This window comes from Carcharodon carcharias, chromosome 21 (genome assembly GCF_017639515.1).
Source record: "Carcharodon carcharias isolate sCarCar2 chromosome 21, sCarCar2.pri, whole genome shotgun sequence".
Taxonomy (NCBI): domain Eukaryota; kingdom Metazoa; phylum Chordata; class Chondrichthyes; order Lamniformes; family Lamnidae; genus Carcharodon; species Carcharodon carcharias.
This window is the reverse complement of record NC_054487.1, coordinates 38,923,252-38,942,210: the sequence shown is the minus strand read 5'-3', so window position 1 is coordinate 38,942,210 and position 18,959 is coordinate 38,923,252. Positions and strand designations below refer to the sequence as shown.

Sequence of the window (18,959 nt, the reverse complement as noted above, 5' to 3'; positions counted from 1 at the left end):
TCTCAGCAGGTCAGGCAGTACCTGTGGAGAGAGGAAGAGAGTTAATATTTCAGGTCGATGGCTGACAGAAAGTTCTGTGTCTCTCTCTATAGATGCTGCCTGACCTGCTGAGCATTTCCAGCATTTTCTATTTTTATTTCAACTTCTTGAGTACCTTGGCAACTCTATTAGTAAATGGAACAATGCTTGAAAAGGCCACTAGATTATATTTAATATCTCCTCATACTCAGGGAAACATAGTTGTGCTCTGTTCCAAAGCTTACTGGTGCACTTACACAACAGTTCGAGCAAAACTCAGTAGAGTTTAAATCTGAGGACAGGGCATGAGTTATTGCCATGAGTATGTATTTTTAAAATTCATTTATGGGATGTGGGCATCGCTGGCTAGGCCAGCATTTATTACTCATCCCTAATTGCCCTTGAGAAGCTGCCTTCTTAAACCGCTGCTGTCCATGTGGTAAAGGTACCCCACAGTCCTGTTAGGGAGGGAGTTCCAGGGTTTTGAACCAGCGACAGTGAGGGAATGGCAATATATTTCCAAGTCAGGATGGTGAGTGGAGGGGAACTTCCAGGCAGTGGTGTTCCTATGTATCTGCTGCCCTTGTCCTTCTAGATGGTAGCAGTCGTTGGTTTGGAAGGCACTGTTTAAGGAGCCTTGGTGAGTTCCTGCAGTGCATTTTGTAGATGGTACACACTACTGCCACTGTTCGTCGCTGGTGGAGGGAGTGAATGTTTGTGGATGGGGTGCCAATCAAGTGGGCTGCTTTGTCCTGGATGCTGTCAAGCTTCTTGAGTGTTGTTAGAGTTGCACTCATTCAGGCAAGTGGAGAGTATTCCATCATACTCCTGACTTGTGCCTTGTCGATTGTGGATAGGATTTGAAGAGTCAGGATGTGAGTTACTCACCACAGGATTCCTAGCCTCTGACCTGCTCTTGTAGCCACGCTATTTATATGGCTAGTTCAGTTCAGTTTCTGGTCAATGGTAACCCCCAGGATGTTGATGGTGGGAGATTCAGCGATGGTAATGCCATTGAATGTCAAGGGGCGATGGTTAGATTCTCTTTTGTTGGAGATGGTCATTGCCTGGCACTTGCGTAGTGCAAATGTTTCTTGCCGCTTGTCGGCTCAAGCCTGGATATTGTCTGGGTCTTGCTGCGTTTGGACATGGGCTGCTTCAGTATCTGAGGAGTCACGATGGTGTTGAACATTGCGCAATCATTAGCAAACATCCCCATTTCTGGCCTTATGATGGAAGGAAGGTCATTGATGAAGCAGCTGAAGATGGTTGGGCCTAGGACACTACCCTGAGAAACTCCTGCAGTGATGTCCTGGAACTGAGATGACTGACCTCCAACAGCTACAACCATCTTCCTTTAAGCTAGGTATGACTCTAACCAGCGCAGCGTTTTACCTGATTCCCATTGATTCCAGTTTTACTAGGACCCCTTTATGCCACACTCGGTCAAATACACTCACTCTCACCTCATCTCTGGAGTTTAGCTCTTTTGTCCACGCTTGAACCAAGGCTGTGATGAGGTACCAGTGATCTGGCAGTTAAAATGAGCCCCTGTGTTCCTCTTGTGGGAAAGAGCAAACTAGAGGCCATCAATATCAAATAGTCACCAAGGAATCCAATAGGGAACTCAGAAGAAACTCCTTTACCCAAAAAGCAGCGAGATTTTGGAACTCGCTATCACAGGGATAGGTTGAAGAAAATATATAGATGCACTTAAGGGGAAGCTAGACATGCATACGAGGGAGAAGGAAATAGAGGGTTACAGTGATAGCTTTAAATGAGGAAAGACAGGAGGGGGATGAGTGGAGCATAAACACCAGCATGGGCTGGTTGGGTTGAATGGCCTGTTTCTGTGCTATATTGCCTATGTAATCCTATTATGGGACAGCTGGAGGATTTGAAGGTGTAATAAATGATTGTTTCCTTACACAGCATGTTAGTTAGGGAACAAAAGGTAATCAGACACTAGATTTAACTTGATACTGATGCAGTGTTATAGAGTCATAGAGGTCTACAGCACATCAAGTCTGTGCCGGTCAAACATGTTCCTAACTATTCTAATCCCATTTTCTAGCACTAGGCCCATAGCCTTGTATCGCAAGTGCACATCCAAATACTTCTTAAATGTTATGAGGGTTTCTGTATCTACCACCCTTTCACGCAGTGAGTTCCAGATTCCTACCATCCTCTGGGTGAAAAAATTCTTCCTCACATCCCCTCTAAACCTCCTGCCCTTTACCTTAAATCTATGCCCCCTGGTTATTGATCCTTCCACCAAGGGGAAAAGTTCCTTCCTGTCTACCCTATCTATGCCCCTCATAATTTTATACACCTTAATCATGTCCCCCCTCAATCTCCTCTCTCCAGGGAAAATAACCCCAGTCTATCCAATCTCTCATAACTAAAACTCCCCAGCCCAGGCAACATCCTGGTAAATCTCCTCTGCACTCTCTCTAGTGCAATCACATCCTTCCTATAATGCGGATTCCAGAACTGCACACAAAATTCTAGCTGTGGCCTAACCTGCATTTAATACAGTTCCAGCATAACCTCCCTGATTTTATATTCTATGCCTCAGCTAATAAATGCAAGAATCCCATTGTTGGACATTGATGTGGAGGAATACCTGGGTAACAGTGAGCACAATATTATTAGATTCAACTTGATCAGCTAAAATAAAGCTGCTGAAATTGTAACGCTAGTACCAGACATCAAAATGGCCAGATTTGCCAAGATGAGATATAAAAGTGCCATTAGACAGAGACCTAACCGACACTTAAGAAACATGGAATGCCCTCACAACCATCTTAATGCAAAAGAAAACCACACACACATGGCAGAATGGCATTTCTGCTAAATTTCCATCAGTTAGGGCAGTGGAGTGAGAGAAATCCAGAGGATGTTCACCTGTTTTGCACTGTATCAAATGCATAATAGGAAAAGGTAACTTACACAAAACCTTTATTTTAAAATGGTGAACTTAGCAATGTCAGGGAAATAATTGAACAATAAGATATATTTCTTAACACAATTATACCAAACACAGGTGAGGATGCCATTGTGTTGTTTTTATGCATTGGGTCATAACAATGTTCGTTATGTGCTGTAATTCATGTCTCCTTCCAAAAAAGAACTAGTACTTATTCTTTGTGGATCAATGTAAGTAATACAAATTTTACCTGAATGGCACAGCATACTTTAAAAGTCTAATCACTTTAATGGAAAACTTTTTTTTGTTAAGTGCTTATCTTGTTTTTTTTTAAATGGGCTTGTTTGCAATTTGTTTTTGATTACAATCTGTAGAAGTCCTGATCCAGGCATAAAGGGACCTGGCAAGTTCGTTATTGAATTAAATGTCCTGTTTTCATAGGGAACTGGACAGAACAACAAAGACAAATCAACACATCAGCTCATTGATTGCTGGAACTAACAATCCAGTAAAACAATCGGTGACTTGCAAAAAATCAGAAACAAGAAAATAAAGGTCTTTTAGCACAAAATAAATAATTTCTTTTTAAGAGGTTTTCTACACATATTTCTTGACTACAAACAAAAATAGTATAAGAGATAATTACACAAAACTATGAAGCAAGACTATTACACTATTCTTTGAAGAAATCAGAACAACTTTTAAGAAAAAAACACTAATTCAGAAACAGCGCTTAAAAGGACAAGTCTTGTCTTTCTAAACATTTCATCAAAGATTGTGGATGACTAACTGTTCCTGTAGACTACTGGCACCTCAACATGATGCAAATGGCAAAGTGAGGAGTGATTTGCTGGGACTACATTGCTATTAGGGGACTTGTTGAATGAAGGAACTAAATGAACCACAAGATATAGTTTCAGCATGGCATCCCAGTGACTGCACTGGTTGAGCACTTGGCTTCTCTACCAGCTTGAATTTTTATCCGCCCATGGGTGAATTTTGGCTGTTCTTGGCTAGGGGGGCAAGTCAGTCAAATGCCAGCCTTCTACCAACATGGAAAGGTACAATCTTGTTTTTTTACATTAACCAATAGGAAATGGCATTCAAGCATGGGAAATTTATTGACAACTGAATCACCAATATCAGTAATTGAATATCATTAGGGCTTTGTTATTTATATATACTTCTAAATATACAAAAATAAAAGTGATGAGGGTTAGTTTGCATTCATATGGAACTGGCTAGAGTGATGTGGAGATTGAAATATAACTTGGGTCTGCAAGGCCCCCATGTCAATCTATACTGGTGTTGGTGCGATAGTGGTAACAATAGTGGTGACTACATTTAAGGAATACTTAATTGTTGTACAGTGCATTCATATAGTCTTTTATATTGCTTTTCATGACCTCAGGGCATGCCAAAGCGCTGTACAACAATTAAGTATTCCTTAAATGCAGTCACCACTATTGTTACCACTATCACACCAACGCCAGTATAGATTGACATGGGGGCCTTGCAGACCCAAGTTCCATTTCACGCTCCAGATCACTCTAGCCAGTTCCATATGAATGCAAACTAACCCTCATCACTTTTATTTTCGATCATTATCCTAAAATGAATTTTAACCAAACCTCCATTAGTTTGAATATATAATGGAGTAAAAGTGCCACTGAGGGTCCAAAAATACAGTGCTTGTGTGTGAACATCTAGTAAACATGGCCTCTACATTCCTGTTATGCCAATAATCACTATCAGACCTCACCCATATAGACAAGGATCTGAGGGCAATGGCAACCTATAGAACCACATTACAGCACTAGTAGTATTGTTTTCAACAAAAAAAGGGAGAAAACCAGAAGCAGAGTAGAAATGGAGGGGCCAATTACTCTAGAAGAAACAATTTATGTACTTGAGCTGTCACATACAAAGCTAACTTTGAAAATTATATCAATAAAAAGCATGCACCAAAAACTTTCACCAAATGAAAGGGATTGTGTATGACAGAATAATGTTTATAATGAAGCTTCAAATTTAAGCTATGATATCTTATCAACATTTAATACTGCAAAAATACAGGTGGAGGTTTTTCTCTGCTGGACATGCATAACGTTTAAAAAAAGTTTTTGGTGTGGTCAGTTTTGCATTTGGAAAGCCCTGTATTTTTAATCTTTTGCAAGACTTGCAAATATTTTAATTGCAAAGCAATTCAACCAGAATTCCTCCAACACTTAAAGCTGTGGGGATGTTATTTGTTGTACTGTGCTAGCTTATTCAGCAAGATGAACATTCATCCATTACTGCAGTTGGCAAACCATTCATTTTATGACAAATGCTCTCCTAAATTTAACAACGAATATGAACCTCAGCACCGTACTGAAATGACACCAACACACAAATGATTAGTGTTCATATTACTAATACTTTAAGTCAAGACCTCTTCCATATAGGTCATATTCCTTATACAAGATGTAGTTCACCAGTACTGGAGGCAGGGGAAGCAATGCTAAACATGCAAGATCTTGCAGTTGTTTTTGCCCCACATGTTTACGTATTTTCAGTCGACACAGGTGCTTCAAACAACGAGGGTTTTCTGCAAGAAAAGCAAAGTTTTTCCAATTTTATTTTTCCAATCAGTGAATTTTAACCAAACCTCCATTAGCTTGAATACATAATGGAGTAAAAGTGCTACTGAGGGTCCAAAAACATAGACCAAAATCTGAGTAAACACTTTTGTAGTCAGCATTGCATTGTGAAATAGCAAATTATCTTTGCATAGCTTTGAAAGCAAATTCAGGAGCAATTATTGAATTCTTTGGCTTGTTAAAGCAGACCACAATGGCATTACAAGTCAAAAATGTATTTTAAAATTATCTTAAAGAGAGCTGAAGTTCTTTTGATGGTCTTAAGTGGTAAAGATATCTCCTGTGTAAAACTGCCCTTATATTTAATTCCTTTTGGGCTTTGCTTTAGTTGGTCTTAGCAATATCATCACTAGAGCTGCTAAAATAAGCAAGCTGGACAAAATATTAGAGAGAGCTGCCATCACCCACTGAATCATATCCTGTGCTTCCAGGGAAGGTGGTAGGTAGAAATGATTCTGGCCATCAGTGCCTCAGTGCAAAGGGTGATTAATTTGAACATTTTTTAAACAGTTTTGTTTAGCCATTGACTGCTAGTACCAACAGAAATGACATAGAATTATACAGAAACAAGTCTGCTCTGCTAGAGATCATGGCTGATCTGCGTTCTAACTCCATATACCCAATTTTTCTCAAGATCCCTTAATACTTTTGGTTACCAAAAATCTATCAATCTCAGTTTTAAAGTTAACAATTGGTCTAGCATGAATTGTTGTTTGCGGAAGAGGGTTTCAAACTTCATGGGCTGAATCTTCCGGTTGGCATGCAGGGCCCGACACACCGACGTGTAAAATGACGCGTGGTGACACTGGGAATGCATCCTGACATCATCGCACACCATTGCGATATTTTGTTTGGCAGGCGCATGGAGTTGGCTGTGCACCCACCAAAATGCCAACGGCCTATTAAGGCCATTAAGAATGTAATTAAACTAGTTAAGAACACTGCCTGTCCAACCTTAATGTTGGCGGGCAGCCGAAAAGCCCAAGCAGCCTTTGCGTTTTTCAGGAAAACTCATCCACAGCGGGTTCAGGTTCCCTGAAGTTTTTATAAAATCAATAAAATAATTTCCTCACCTTTACAAACACATCCCGATTCATGTGACAATGTCACATGAGTTGGGACATGTTTAAATAAATTTTAACATCATTTATTAAAGTTTTTTATTGTCTATTCAATCTCCCTGAGGCAACTTGCTGCGAAAAAGCGCAAGCCCTGACTCTTCCCACTATCCCCACCTGCACAGGTAGAGCTGAGCACTACCGGCTGTGCGTCACGCTGGGGGGGCCTTAATTGGCCCGCCCGCCTAGAATGGCGGCGTGCAGCTGATCGCAGGCAGTGATCGGCTCCGCGCTCGCCCCCACCCGCCAGCCCGCCAGCCATAGGAAAAATCCAAGCCCATGTGTAGAATTGTTTCCTCATTTTACTCCAGAAAAGTCTGACTCTATTTTTTAGACTATATCCCCAGTCCTAGACTTCTCAACCAAAGGAAAAACTTCCTCTCCATTTACTCTCTCTATTCCCCTTAATATCTTGAAATTTTGATTAAATCATCCCCTAACCTTCTAAATTCCAGGGAATACAACACTAGTTTCTGTAATGTATTCTAATAAATTAGTGCAGGTATCATAAATATACACTGCATTCCCTCCAAAGCCAATATATCCTTTCTAAGGTGTGGTACACAGAACTGCTTACAATGCTCCAGGTGTGGCCCAACATAATGCTTATGTAGTATAAAGCAGAATAAAGGAACAGGGTTTATTTTCTCTTGATAAACTCAGATAAAAGACTGTTGCCTTGTTCTACTCTTTGTTTTCACAGTAAAAAAAATCCAAAGTTATCAAAGGGTTAATCGTCCTGCAATATACCAGCCTGAGCAATACATTCTTCAATGAAAAGGAAGTATAAATACTTAAAGCATGAACTAAAAACAGGAAATGCAGGAAAGCACAGAAGCTCAGTCAGCATTTGAAAGAGATATGGTAAGTTACTGTTTCAGTTAGGGACCTTTCAGTAAAAATAAGTTTTGAAGAATGTTTAACTCAGAAGAATAGCTTGTTTTGTGTTCTTTTGCATGTTGTGTTTCTCTACCATTTTCTGTTTTCTAGCAAGGAAAGGGAATGAAGGCAGATTTACCAATGATATCACGGATCTCAGGCCACTCCTTTTGCTTCTCAAGAACAGGTTTTAATTTCACGCAGAAGGAAACGTAATCCACGTAATCTATCAGCACACGCACCACCCTGCCGACCAAATGACTTAACCAGGAAACGGTGATGAACTCGCAGAACTACAAACAAATTTAAAGAACAGGAGAACGTCGAGAGCATGTCAGCACATTAATCAGATAAAATTAGCATCAAGCTAAGGATGGAGATATTAGGGCAGGAAACTAAAAGCTCGGTCAAGGAGGAAAGTTTTCAGGAGGGTCTTAAAGGAGAAGAGAGGTGAAGAGTCAGAGGTGTTTAGGGAGGCAATTCTAGAGTTTAGGGCCCAGAAGTGCTGAAGACACAGATAGCAATGCGTTGGGCATTGAATATGCATAAGAGGCCAGAATTAGAGGAATGCTCAGTTCTCAGGGGTTATGAATGTGGAAGAAATTACAGAGATAAAGAGGGAGCAAAGCCATGGAGGGATTTGAACACAAGGATGATGATCTTAAAATTGAGGCATTGGTAGATTGGGTGCAAATGTGGTTCAGTGAGTGGAACTTGGGGCAAATTAGGGTATGGGCAGAGTTGTTGATGAGTTCAAGTTTATGAAAGGCAGTCAAGAGAGCACGGGAATAGTCAAACCTTGAGGCAAAAAAAACATAGATGAGGTTTTCAGCAGCAGATATGCCGAGGAAGAGGTGGAGGCAGGTGATGTAATGGAAGTGGAAGAAGGCAGTCTTGTGATTGGGCGGGGGGGGCACTCATCTCACAAAACGGAGGTTGCAAACAGTTTGGTTCAGCCTGAGAGAGTGGAGAGGAGATTGAATCAGTGGTCAGGGAACAAAGTTTGTGGCAGGGATTAAGACAATGGGTGGAATTTAGTTGTATGACGGAGGTCCTGCCCACTGTTTAGAGAACCAATGGGAGTTGGGTATCATTTTTCCACAGGAGACCCGATGCTATTTCAGGCACTTACCTGCAGAGTGTCAGGCGTCCCACTGAATTAAGGCCCCATTAGGGTGGAAATCTCATCCCTGAGAGCTGCTGGCTAACCAAAGGCCAAGCAACCCTGCACTACTGGCTGCGTCACCAGAAACAATGGCCAGTGCCATTATTGCACTGAGGCCTAAGCAGAGGATCAGCAATGGATCCTCCGGAGTCAGGGGAGTGGAGTGGCGTGTAATGCCTATGGAGGGGGGCACTGGCCAGGTAGGGAGAGAAGATTGACTGCAAAGGCAGGGTTGGCTTCTGGTGGAGGCCTGACTTCCCAATGCCAGGTCCCTAAATTGGGCACAGAATGCCTAAGAATGAGCCCCCCCCCACCCCGGAACGGCACAGGCAAACCCAATAGGGTTTGCTGAGCAGCCTCCCAGATGGCAAGTCCCCCACTCGCCACTTGTTAAATAACAGTCACGGGTGCATAAGGCCCTTAAGAGACCACTTTAGTGTCCACTTAAGTGCCTCAATTCGCCTCTGGGTGGGAAGACTGCCCACAAGCCTTGACAGCCTGGACTGAATCAGAGAGAGGCAGGACGGCAGTGGGATCTCCACGCACCTTCCCACCTGATTACATTGCACCCCTTCCCTCCCATCTCCAAACTTGCTTCTAGGACGGGGCATTAAATTCTGCCCAGTGGCCTCAGTCCAGGTTATGGTATTCTCTTCAAAAACAAGCAACAACATAACATCGATATGAAAAAATAACACAAATCATATGGAAATTAGCATACAAAATCAGACATGTCCTGAACAGAGAAAGCTTTCATTTAAAGGAGCATACTCGGATCATTTATTGAAATAGTTTGAGACAACTGAATTTTCAATGTTTGTTTTTAACAGTTTGGTTGTTTTTGGAGTGTTCTAACTCAGAGTTTTGCCAGTGAGGTTTATCATTGCTACAATCTAAATTTTAGACATCTGAATTCCAGTTGGAATTCCACTCTATTCCTTAGAGGAGAAAGAAGAATATAAGAATCATGAATAGGCCAGAATGCCCCTTTCAGTAAGATCATGGCTGAATTTTTACATCAATTTCACTTTCCTACCTTATCCCCATATCCCTTGATTTCCTAGTGTCCAAAATCCTAGTGGTCACAGTCTTGAATATATTCATTGGATGAGCATCCATAGCCCTCAGGGGTAGAGAGCTTAAGGATTTACAACCCTCTGAGTGAAGAAATTCTTCATCTCAGTTCTAAATGGCTGATGCCTCATCCTGAGTTATGACCCCTTATGACAAGGTAGAGTCTCCTTGCCAAGCCCGCAAAGAACTTGAGATGTTTCAACGAAATAACCTCTCATTCTTCTAAACTCGAGAGAAAATAAGCTCATTCTACTCAATGTCTCTTTCATTGCACCTTCTAGGGCCAGTATATCCTTCCTTAGGTAAGCAGACCAAATCTGTACTCAGTACTCCAGGTGTGTTCTCATCAAAACTCTATATAAGTGTAGCAAAACTTCCTCACTCTTAGATTGAAAACTTATTGCCAATAAAAGCTAGCATTTCATTTGCTACACCTGCATGTTAACTTTCTGTGATTCGTGTATAAGAACCCTCAAATCCCTCTGAATCTCAACATTTATCTTTTAAAAGATTCTTTCTTGGAAGTCCTTCCTTAAAGTTCTTCCTTAAAAGTGGATAATTTTGCACTCTCCCACATTATGTTCCATCTGCCACCTTCTTGCCCAATCACTTAACTGTCTATATCCTACTGTAGTATTTCTAACTCCTCCTCACAAGCTTACTTTCCCACCTAGTTTTGTATGGTAGCAAACTTAGAAAGTGGTGTAGTGGGAAATTTTGACGTGCTGGAGCTCTAAGAAAATGTATTGGACATATAATTTCTAAATCTATTATCGCGTTGTTTTCCTATGTATTAACCATTTGAGTCTCCAAAAATAAGTAAACTATGCTTTTCAAGTGAAAAACATTAATGCCAGTAAGTGGTAGACATTTTATTTTGAACTGTATGGTATTTTGAATCATTAGTGTTTAGTGTAAGTCAAGTATCCATTATCCAAAATCCTCAGGGCCGATCACATTTTGGATTTCAGACAATTTCGGTTTTCGGATACAGCATATAGGACCAGGCCTACTTACATTACAATAGCCTAAGCCAAGGCTGGCCATAGTCTAAAGTCAATAAAATGGTACCTGTAACAAGTTCCCAACTATGGTACTATCTTTGATTCTGCTTGTAGGAGAGGGTTCAGACTATTAATGTATTCTGCTGAGAGACATTCTTGAAAAGCACTTCCAGTTTCATCTGCCTCAACAGCATTGGTTTTTGTTTCATAAGTTTGTGTTTTATTTTATAGATTGACATTATTCCTTACTCACTTATAAATACACATTGCTAGAGTGCATCTATTAATCTGTCACACATCTTAATAATATCGTCTATGGGCACTTTACCGAATTCACTACTTCATCCTTGTCATCACTGTTTTTATCGTTTAGATTTCATGACCTGAAAATTGCCTTGGTCCATCGGCTGAGTTAATGACGTTACATCGGGGAGGGGGAGGGGTGGGGGGAAGTTGGGAAGTAAACAGTGAAAACATTATTCTTCACCAAGAGCTTGGCAGGGGGATGTGCTTAACAATTGTCCAGGAGCAACATGATTTTACAGTTTTCTTTCAAGTCCAGCTACCCGACAATGTGCATGTGCCTCTGGTACAAAGTGGTTGTGAAACCAATCAGATAATGTGTCCTTGGTTACCCATGCTCTCTTATTGGCATAATAGTGAACAGATAATGTTTGAATACCCTTGAAGCTCTTGGGGAATTGCTCTTCCCAATTACAGCTAATTTACATTTGTGTATACCAGTTGCACTGGCACAACCAAGGACTTGTAAACCTATGCTTAGCATCCTTAACACCTGTTGGTGCACTCTCCTCAATTGTTGCTAGCTTTTTCAAGAGCCAAATGTTGGGAAAAAAAAGAATATGTAGACACTAAACAGGCAACGAATGGCATACAATGCAGCAATGCCAGAAACAGAAAGTAGTTTTGACACTTTGTTCAGTCTCACCTTCTGCAATTACTCTGCATCTGCACGCACACTCAAGCTTCACCTTTCAAGCACACTTCCAGATCTTCTACCATGTCAAGCAAACACTACTGCTCCAAAAGCCTGCAGTAAGGAGTCACCAACATCAGGCTGCCTCCTCAGATCTTCATGGTTTCCTTCAAGCCCACTTTGCTTCAAGTCTCCTCCTTGTGCTGCTCTTTCTTTAACCTGGAGCTTTCTTTAACCTTACTCCTGGAAGTTCTGGGACCTTTCTCCTATCCCCTTTGCTGTGTGGGCCATATCCTCTGTAATGACACTCCTGCTCAGGTCACCTGACCTGTAGTTTTACACCATTTGTTGGGGGTTTGTCCCTTTAAGGCATTTTCTTCTGCACATGCACACAGGAAAAGATAGAAGACAAACTGCGCACTTCACAAATGACTTCAGAGAGGCTGCAGCCTGTTGGGAACTGTAATTCCATGGCAGCAGCAAGTTCCATGGGCTCAGCGGGAGTCAGGGCTGTTTGGGGGGGAGACTGGGCTGTTTGGGGGGGAGCTGGGGTATCGGGAGGAGTCACGGGGCTGTTCCACGGGAGTCGCGGCTCATATTTGGGAGGAATCCCGGCTGGGAATTCTGCTGGTTAGAAGAGGAGCTGGAGTGGTGCTCCAGCGTGCTCTGGCAGCACTACACCACTAAACTTAGATATACAACATCCTGTCCCCTCACCTAAGTAATTAATATACATTGTAAACAGTTGTTGCCCAAGCATTGATCCTTGTGGCACTACAAGTTATGCCTCACCATCCTGAAAATGATCTGTTTATTCCTATTTACTATTTTCTATCCGGTAACCAATTCTCAGCCCATGCTAATACATTACCGACAATCCTTAATTATGTAACAACCTTTTCTATGGACCATTATCAAATGCCTTCTGAAAATTTAAAAATACTGCATCCACTGGTTTCCCTTTATCTATCCTCCTAGATGCATTCTCAAAGAACTCTAATAAATTTATCAAACACCATTTCTCTTTCATACAACCTGTTGACTCTGCCTAATCATATTATGATTTTCCTAGTGCCCTGTTATTGTGTCCTTAACAGTTAATAAATTTTTACATTTTCCTACTACTGATGGCAGGCTAACTGGCCTATAGTTCCCTGTTTCCTCTCTCCCTCCTTTCTTAAATAGCAGGCTTATATTTGCTACCTTCCAATCCACAGGCAATTCTGGGAGATCAAAACCAATGCATCCATTATCTCTGCAGCCATCTCTTTTAAAACCCTAGAATGAAGACCATAAGGTCCAGGGACTTGTTGGCTTATAGCCTCATTAAGTTCTCCAATACCTTTTTTTAACAAGTATTACTTAAAGTTCCTTACTCTCATTAGACCCTTCCCCACAATTTCTGTTATGTTCTTTTGCTGCAGGATTCAATTGCATAGGACCCATATTGTCAGCATTGCAAGTGTCATTTTGGGTCCAAAGGTCTCTGTGCTGCATATGCAAATTTCTGGTGCTAGCTGCGCCAGACATCATTTTGGTGAGTGCATTAGTGCAAGTGCTGGGAGCGAGTGCCAGAAATTATCTAGAGTAGGAAGATTGAGATTTCAGTGTGTAATGCTGATTTGACTCTGAGAGTGTCATTTTTGATCTGAACGTTCAAGCTCATGCCCTGTCTTAATCTTGTACAGCTGAACATCCATTCTGCAGGAGGAAGGATTCTGAAAAATGCTATTTAAAGGCACCATCAACTACTTTTAGGTCACTTGTTGATTAATTTCTACTGGCTGTTGCTTAGTTAGTAGAAGTATTTGAAGATTTGTATGACTGGGAGAACGAGCAAGGCGACACAGAGCAGGATAAGATCCTAGAAGAGGAGAGACAAGGAGGGGGAGAAGGACTCTCAACAGGAGGCCATAACAATCCAGGGTCTTCAGGGAGAAATTATCGCAATTTCAGTCTGGACCTGCATGAACACCATCCCCATTTCATTTAGCCACCTGTTGGAGGCAGGGTGGCACTGTTAGGAGCTGTAAAGGTGACTATGGTCTTGAGCTTTTTAGTGCTGGCAGCTTTCCAGGTTGTAGCAGGTATTATCTACAACAGCTCAAAGTTCATTGTCCATTGTTGTATTAGGGAGGTTACTGATGCTCTATATGCACAGAGAAGGGAATGCATTACATTCACTCTTTCCACAGAGAAGAAATGGAGCAAACATGCAACTTTGCATCCTCAGTGTACAGCTGATGTGAACACTGTGCAGGTCAATGCCCTGCTAACCTGGCAGCAGTCATGATGCTTTTATTCTGCACCAGTCTCCTGTGCCATCAGCATTTTAGACACTATGAGAAATTAGAGGGTGGCTCTTTGGTGACAAAGGCTATCCACTGACCACCTGGCTCATGACTCTGGTGCTCAATCCACCTGTACATGGAGAGCAGCCACAAAACGACAGCCAGGCTGCCACACACAATACCATTTAGTGAACTATTAGAGTGCTTAACAAATGCTTCCACTGCCTGGCCCTCTGAAGAGGCATCCCACAGCACTTATGTCATGATTCATTGTTGGCTGCTGTAACCTGTATCCTTGCCATCATGAGGGTAACAGAGCTGCCACCAGCTATATGGCAAACAGTTAAGGAGGAGGAGAAGGAAGACGAGAAGTTGGTGGAATGGAGGAGGCCATCACTTTACTACCTTTTCTGGTTGGGCTGTCTATGATCTGCTCTTCCATTTGTGATATCAGTGAACACAACCCCATTCCCCATTCACTAACAGTCCCACACCTTATTTTCCCTCTGTCACTTGCCATCACAGTGTCCACTTGGATGCAATGCTGAAATAAAAGTCACCACAAAACAAACAGTCCACCAACTTTATCAAAAAAACCATCCAATATGCAGTACAAAAGTAAACTAATTATTCCTGTTCAATCCCTTGGTGTCTGTCCTTTACGTGCCTTTGCCCAGTGTTCCTACATGGTGCTACCCTTGTGGATACAGCATGGCTGGTGGAAGGCTGCTAAAATTCAGCCGGGGAGACTGCAGGTAGTCTTCCAGGTCAACCTCACGCAGCTCAGCACTAGAAGGCTTGGCTTCAGATTGCGCTACCTTGCCAAGTGTGGCAGCATTCTGGACTGGCAGACAGACAGCAGTAGGGCAATTGCAAAGTGGCAGTGGTGAGAGGACGAATACTGTCATCCTGAGACAGGACAGCAGAGTCAGGCTCCACAGAAGCAGTGCCAGTCCCTCACACTTTAACAATCCTAGCAATGTGCTGGAAGACAGATTGTTGGATTACTGTGAGACACATCAAGCCCCTGTGAAGATTGGTATCTGCAACCATGAGGGCATCTGTGACAGGAGGGTGACCTTGCAAAACAACAGTCTGAGCTTCCCCCCACTGCCTGGCCAGGTTGCAGTTCTTGGGGATCTGAAAGGAAAAAGGCGCACAGGTAAGGTTGTGATGAGAGAGGTGGGGTTGGGGTTGCGTTTGCAGCGGCGGGGGGGTGGGGGGGGGGGCGGTGCGGGTGAACTTACAGTATTTGCAGCTTGTAAATCAGAAGAGATTGTTGGATGAGGGGAAATGGGATGTGAGAAGGAGGATTAAGTATGAACAGATTATTATTTCCCATGCTTTCAGCCCTGTTGCTGGTCACAGCCTCAGGCATGGCTGCTCAAATGATGGTCAGCACCATATCCTCCACTGGGGTGAAGAAATGCAGGCATGTCTGTTACCTGCTGCTTAGCTCCTGCTCCTCTGGTTACGTGACACTTTGTCCTACAAGAGGTAAAGAAGTGTGTCAGTGAGTGTGGTGCAATGTGTTTGGTTGATGTGGCTATCATGGTTGAATAGGTGGCAGAGTGTGCAAGCTGTGAGATGTGGGTGTGAGGCTTGCAGCAATGCGAAGTGTGTGAGGGCGAGGATGTAAGGTCTGAATCCTGATTGATAGAGATTGTTGTTAGGTGAGTGAAGGGAGTGTGCATGAGTGGAGTGTGAGGTTAGTGGCCCAGTTGATGAATTCGCTGACCTAGACCACTTGGATGAACTTGTTGAACTTCTTGCAGCACTGCATCCAGGTCCTTGGGGCTACACTGCTGGCATTGATTGTGACAGCTATCTGCTCCCATGCCTTAGTAGTGTCTGTATGGAGACCCTACTGTCCCACTGTGGATAGAGGACCTCTCTCCACCGGTCCACCTCCTACACCAAGGCTTTCACTACTGTATCAGAGAACATTGAAGTCTGCTCGCTCCCCTGTTGCACCTTAGTTACTCTTCCTGCAGGTCAGATATTCTTCTCCAGTCACTTCCAGCACCTGTTCCAGGTAAAATGTACCTCCCCTTTAAGAGGCTAGCTTTAAGCAGTGAACGCTAGATTGAATTTGTGTTAGCCTCTAACGAATTTGCTCCTTCGCTCAAGGGTGCAGCTACGCGACAGTGCTTTTAGTGCTAGCTGCACATTGCAAACTTGTAAATGAGCAGACAGCAAGAAGTTTGTGTGCTGCCTGCATCGGAAGCAAAGGGCACAGGTTAGTTGTGAATCATGATCCTTGCACCTGATTTTAGGCCTTATTGAACTTTGTGGCCTTTGTGCCTTCTACTGTGAAGACAGATATAAGGTATTTGTTTAAGATTGCTGCCATTTCATTATTACCCATTATAGTTTCTCCTATCCATGCCTCTGAGGGACCCATATTTACTTTCATTAATCTCTTCCCTTTTACATGCTTATAAAACCTCTTACAATCTGTTGTTATATTTCTTGCTAGTTTATTCTAATGTTCTATTTTCTCTCTATAAATTTCTTGGTCATCCTTTTTAAAATTGCTCCAATCCAGAAGCTTACTACTCTTTCTGGCAACATTCTAAACAAGTTCTTTCAACTTAATACTATCCTTAACTTCTCCACTTATACATGGCTCTACTACTTTACCATTCCTTAAGCGAATGGATACTCACTGAGAATGATGAATTATTTATTTAAATCTTGGTCATTGCTAATTTGTCATATCTTTTTATCTACTTTCCCAATCTTCCTCAGCAAACTTGCATTCTGTAATTGGCTTAGTTTAAATGTAAGCCCCTAGTTTCAAACTTATCCAGATCACTTTCAAACTTAATATGAAATTCCCTTATATTATGATCACTCTTCCCCAGAGGATCCTTTACTATAAGATTATTAGTTATCCCAGGCTCATTACACAACAGAAGAAGATGAATATGATGGATGAAGTGAGGGAAGTTAATTACACCAATGCATACTGACAATACCCAGCCTCACCTAATCTGTGGTAACCTCTACTTGAGAATGTCTAAGAAAATCTGCCTTCGCCAGCATTGCTTCACCAGGGAGGCTAACCTGCAGCCACCCAAGGCCAGTGGCAGTCCAGGTAGACATAATCCAGAACTTCTCTGTTTCTGGCTTATTCCAAGCCATCTAGGGGACAGTAGCAACATTAATCAATCTGCAGTACATTATGCCAAATCAAACAAATTCATCAGTTGTCAGCTTTGGCTCAGTGGCCACCTGAGTCAGAAGGTTGTGGTTTAAACTCCAACTCTAGGGACTTCAGCGCATATCCCAGACTGGCACTCCAGAACAGAGTTGAAGCTGTGCTGCACTGTCAAAGGTGTTGTCTTTCGGAATAGATACCTGTCTTTCCTCTCAGGTGGGTTAAGGGCCCACAATACTATGAGCAGGGGAATTTTATCAGTGACTTGGCCAAGTATTAACCCTCAGCCAATACAGCTAAAATATTTAACTGATATTTATCTCATTGAAGGTTGTGCAAATAGACTGCTGTGTTTTCCTATATAACAACAGTGATTATGCTTCAAAAGCACTTCCTTTGCTGTATAGCACTTTGGGACATCCTAGGTCATGAAAGGTGTATTATAGATGCAAGTTAATTTTTCTTTCTTTTACCTTATCATATCACTTAGAAACTTCTCAAACACTCCATGTGCACCAAATTACATTGAAATCCAGTGAACGGTGTCATTGTATGTAAAGGTATTTCAGAACAATTCATTCTAAAAGGATTTTCTACAATTCCTTTCTTCATGCATTACGAACCAGGAGTGGGTCACTTACTGAGGTGATATAGGACGTTGGTTCAATCATAGGCCAGGGAAGAAGCCTTCCGTAGCTGTCAGAGTGTACACAGTCAAAACAAATCTGCACATTGTAGCCGTTATTGAGCAAAAGTCTCAGCATCATTTCATCATTTATCGCATACTGGATAGCAGTGGGAAAGTGAGTGTCATTAATTAGCAAGAAGTAGCTGTTCACATTGGCCCCATGGCGTAGAAGTAAACGCACTAGTTCATGACTTCCTGCTCTTACTGCCACAAGGAGGCAGGACAATGGATCGCTGTTTGGTAATGCGCCCCCTTTCAGCAGGAGTTCAGTACATGCGACATCATTATTAGACACAGCAATAAACAGAGCGGTCCTCCGCTTGTCATCATAGCTTTCAGATATTTCTTCATCTAAAAGTGCGTTAACGTCAAATCCACTTTCAATCAGTAATTCGAGGCATTGGGCATTGCCACCTTCAGCAGCTGAATGGATTGGATTTATCCCACTTTTCTTTATTGCAGATTTTCGAGTTACTAGAATGAGAAATTTCAGGGCCCTGCAGATAAAAAATATAGCATCAAACACAAATTTACAGATGAACTAACATTAGATCTTTGCAGAAAGAATTAACTTTTCCAATATCAAGGGAGTTCTCTGATATCTGACTGCAAATGGTATCTCAGTGATATACAGATTGGATAGAATATACAGCCGAAATGACTCTATGCTGGTGTTTATACTCCACACGTGTCTCCTGTTCCATCAAACTCATCTCAGCCTTTCTGTTCCCCTTTCTCTCAGACAAGTCTAGTTTCCCTGTGAAAAATATTTACTCAACAACTTCCTGTGATAGTGAGTTCTGCATTTTACCTACTCTCTGAGTAAAGAAATTTCTCCTTATTTCCCTATTGGATTTATTAGAAACTATCTTGTGTTTATGATCCCTAGTTTTTGATTCTTCCACAAGCAGAAACATTCTCTCCGCATCTACTCTGTCCAACCCATTCTTAGTTTTAAGATTGCCATCATGTCTCCTCTAAAGAAAAAAAGCGCAACATCTATAATATTTCCTGATAGCAGTAATCTCTCAGTCCTAGTACCATTCTTGTA

General features: G+C 42.0%; 1 protein-coding gene across 1 annotated transcript in view; it reads right to left on the bottom strand.

Annotated features, from left to right (window-relative positions):
* Nucleotides 1-5,361: 5,361 nt before the first annotated feature.
* Nucleotides 5,362-18,959, bottom strand: part of LOC121293053 (ankyrin repeat and SOCS box protein 15-like) — a 36,571-nt gene continuing 22,973 nt past the window's right edge. Inside the window, exons 8-10 of the mRNA XM_041215645.1 lie at nt 17,862-18,405; nt 7,726-7,879; nt 5,362-5,537 (exon numbers count right to left, since the gene is read on the bottom strand). Coding sequence (XP_041071579.1) covers nt 5,362-5,537; nt 7,726-7,879; nt 17,862-18,405 — 874 coding nt within the window. The remainder of the gene's footprint in view (nt 5,538-7,725; nt 7,880-17,861; nt 18,406-18,959) is intronic.